This window comes from Mus caroli, chromosome 4 (genome assembly GCF_900094665.2).
Source record: "Mus caroli chromosome 4, CAROLI_EIJ_v1.1, whole genome shotgun sequence".
NCBI lineage: Eukaryota > Metazoa > Chordata > Mammalia > Rodentia > Muridae > Mus > Mus caroli.
The window spans coordinates 115,807,815-115,811,108 of NC_034573.1; the positions used below are offsets into that span (position 1 = coordinate 115,807,815).

General features: G+C 48.9%; 1 protein-coding gene across 3 annotated transcripts in view; it reads left to right on the forward strand.

Annotated features, from left to right (window-relative positions):
- The window catches only part of Csf3r (colony stimulating factor 3 receptor), a 20,342-nt gene that overhangs the window by 12,784 nt on the left and 4,264 nt on the right, over positions 1–3,294 (forward strand). For all 3 annotated transcript variants that reach the window (XM_021161075.2, XM_021161076.2, XM_029475862.1), the window contains 4 exons: positions 324–512; positions 832–933; positions 2,467–2,613; positions 2,728–2,862. In XM_021161075.2, coding sequence (XP_021016734.1) covers positions 324–512; positions 832–933; positions 2,467–2,613; positions 2,728–2,862 — 573 coding nt within the window. The remainder of the gene's footprint in view (positions 1–323; positions 513–831; positions 934–2,466; positions 2,614–2,727; positions 2,863–3,294) is intronic.

A 3,294-nucleotide genomic window follows, 5' to 3' on the forward strand; every position in this document is an offset into this window, starting at 1 on the left:
TTTTTTGGTTTTTCGAGACAGGGTTTCTCTGTGTAGCCCTGGCTGTCCTGGAACTCACTTTGTAGACCAGGCTGGCCTCGAACTCAGAAATCCGCCTGTCTCTGCCTCCCGAGTGCTGGGACTAAAGGCGTGCGCCACCACGCCCGGCTGGGAATTTTTTTTGTTGTCACTTCCCCTTTACAGATGTGGAGCTTGGTGATCAGGTATTGACATACCCTGGATCACAGGTCTTTCGGTAGCAAAGGCAGGGTTTGGATCCAAGTGTCTGCTACTGAGGCCTGCGTACTTTTCATCTTCACTCCTATTCCCTGCTTTACCTCCAGGTCCAGCTGTGACTGGACTCCATGCCATGGCCCAAGACCTTGACACCATCTGGGTAGACTGGGAAGCCCCCAGCCTTCTGCCTCAGGGCTATCTCATTGAGTGGGAAGTGAGTTCTCCAAGCTACAATAACAGCTATAAGTCCTGGATGATAGAACCTAGCGGGAACATCACTGGAATTCTGTTAAAGGGTGAGGTGGGCCTGGGGCAAAGGAATGGGCTGAGGGATAAGAAGAAGGAACAGAGGGAGGGGTGCTTGTCTAGAGGTAGCTTGGAACCTCCCTATAGAGGCAGCCTCCCCAGCCTTTTCTGAAACCTTACCTGGGGAAAGTTCTTCCTCCCCTCTAGTTCTCTGTTCCACGTTCCCTTTGTGACCTCCATCAAATGCGCTAAAAGAGATCTTTGAGCTTAGCCCCTTAGTCAAAATCAGGCCGTGCAGAAATGGGAGTCTGAGGCTGGGTAGCAAAGGTTAGCTCCCACCCTTAGTGCTGTCCCATTTTCTCTCTGCAGACAACATAAATCCCTTCCAGCTCTACAGAATCACAGTGGCTCCCCTGTACCCAGGCATCGTGGGACCACCTGTAAATGTCTACACCTACGCTGGAGAGAGAGGTTTGTCTACCCGCAGTGTTCCCAGAATCCTCTCCTCTCTCCCTATCTGGGCTCTAGCCATGGGGAGTATGGGGATAAACATACTTTTTTACTTCTGGCCTCTGAGGCGGGTGTTTTCCATCATGGCTCGCAGTGGACTCCCCAAAGCTGGGCAGAAGGTAGGGTAGAAGACAGGGAGCTGTGAACTGGAGAAAATCAGGGTTGGAGTCAGTTTCACAGAATCCATCCATAGCCCCAACAGAAACCCAGGGTCACATCTGAAAGAATTGAACCAAGTATTCAGAGGGTGAGTGGCTGAAACCAGACACCAAGTCGGATAAAACCAGATGTGGCAAAAATCAGACAGCAGCTAGAACCGGATTCAAACCCAGTCTCTGCCTCTGGGGAGCCATAAACTGAATTCACATGACATCCTGGTGGGGTCTACCTCTGATTTGGGGGACAGCCTGAGCCATGTAAGATTCGCCCCCCCAAACAGAGTACCCTCTTAGAAGGGATATCTATCTATCTATCTATCTATCTAGTGATACCTATCTCTTCCCCAGCCCCACCCCCATTTGTTTTTGGTTTGGGGTTTTGTGTTTGATTTTTGTTAGTTTTGCCTTTCTTTAATTCAATTATTATTTTTTTTAAATAATGTTAGTTTTTACATTGTTTTTTTTTTTTTTAAGATTTATTTATTTATTATATGTAAGTACACTGTAGTTGTCTTCAGACACTCCAGGAGAGGGCATCAGATTTCGTTACGGATGGTTGTGAGCCACCATGTGGTTGCTGAGATTTGAACTCCAGACCTTCAGAAAAGCAGTCGGCACTCTTAACCACTAAGCCACCTCGCCAGCCCTAATTCAATTATTATTATGTGTGTGTGTGTGTGATGTGTGTGAATGGACGCACACATGCCAGAGTGCCTGTGGAGGTCAGAGGACAGCTCTGTACACTCAGTTCTCTCAGTCCACCTTTATGTGGTGTGCTAGTTTTCATTATCAGTGTGACAGAACCTCGAGTCACCTGGTCTAGGGAACCTCATTTGAGCAATTGCCCACATCATATTGGCCTGTAATTACTTCTATGAGAAATCATCATAATTGATTGATGGCTGATGTGGGAGGGCCCAGCCCACTACGGGAAGTGCCACCTCCACTTAGGCGGTGGATATGGCTAGATGAGCGAGTCAAAGAGCTGGTTAGTCAAAGGAATGGTTAGCATTCCTCCTCTGTGGGTTCCACTTCCATTTCTCCTTGAATGTACTCTCTGACCTCCCTCAACAAGGAGTTAAGACTTTGGTCCTGGTCTAATCACAGCAACAGAGAAGCAAAGAGCATGCAGAATTGGGTTTTAGACCATAGCCCGGGCTGGCCTCAAGTACACAGCAATCCTCCTGCCTCAATCTTCAGCGTGCTAGGATTAAAGACACGTACAAGCACACTCATCTCCTTGAGTTCTTACCTCTCTGTCCCAGCTCCTGAGTCCAGTCAGGCTCACTTGCCCTGATTATATCAGCCCTTTTACCTCCTCTGTCTCTCTCTACAGCTCCTCCTCATGCTCCAGCGCTACATTTAAAGCATGTTGGCACAACGTGGGCACAGCTGGAGTGGGTACCTGAGGCCCCTAGGCTGGGGATGATACCCCTCACCCACTACACCATCTTCTGGGCCGATGCTGGGGACCACTCCTTCTGTGAGTCGATCCGATCCTTAGCTCCCCACAAGCCCAGGAATCCTAGAAGGGGTGTTCCTCAGCACATACAGAGGTGTGTTAGCATCCCAAGCTGATCATATGCTCCACCCACAGCCGTCACCCTGAACATCTCCCTCCATGACTTTGTCCTGAAGCACCTGGAGCCTGCCAGTTTGTATCATGTCTACCTCATGGCCACCAGTCGAGCAGGGTCCACCAACAGTACAGGCCTTACCCTGAGGACCCTAGGTAAGAGGCTGGGACAGTGTTCGCTGTTGGGAGGGTGCCCCACTTTGTCTCTCAAAAAATCCCGACTTTAAGCTGGGCAGTGGTGGCAGAGACAGGCGAATTTCTGAGTTCAAGACCAGCCTGGTCTACAGAGTGAGTTCCAGGACAGCCAGGACTGATTTTGCCAGGTGTGGTGGCACACATCTTTAATCTCAACACTGAGGACACAGAGGCAGGTAGAGCTCTGTGAGTATACAGTTGTTCGGATCTACATAGTTTCAGGCTAACCAGGGCTCTCTCAAGAAGATAAGTAAATATTCCAGGACAGCCAGGGCTATACAGAGAAACCCTGTCTCGAAAAACCAAAAGAAAAAGAAGAAGAAGAAGAAGAAGAAGAAGAAGAAGAAGAAGAAGAAGAAGAAGAAGAAGAAGAAGAAGAAGAAGAAGAAGAAG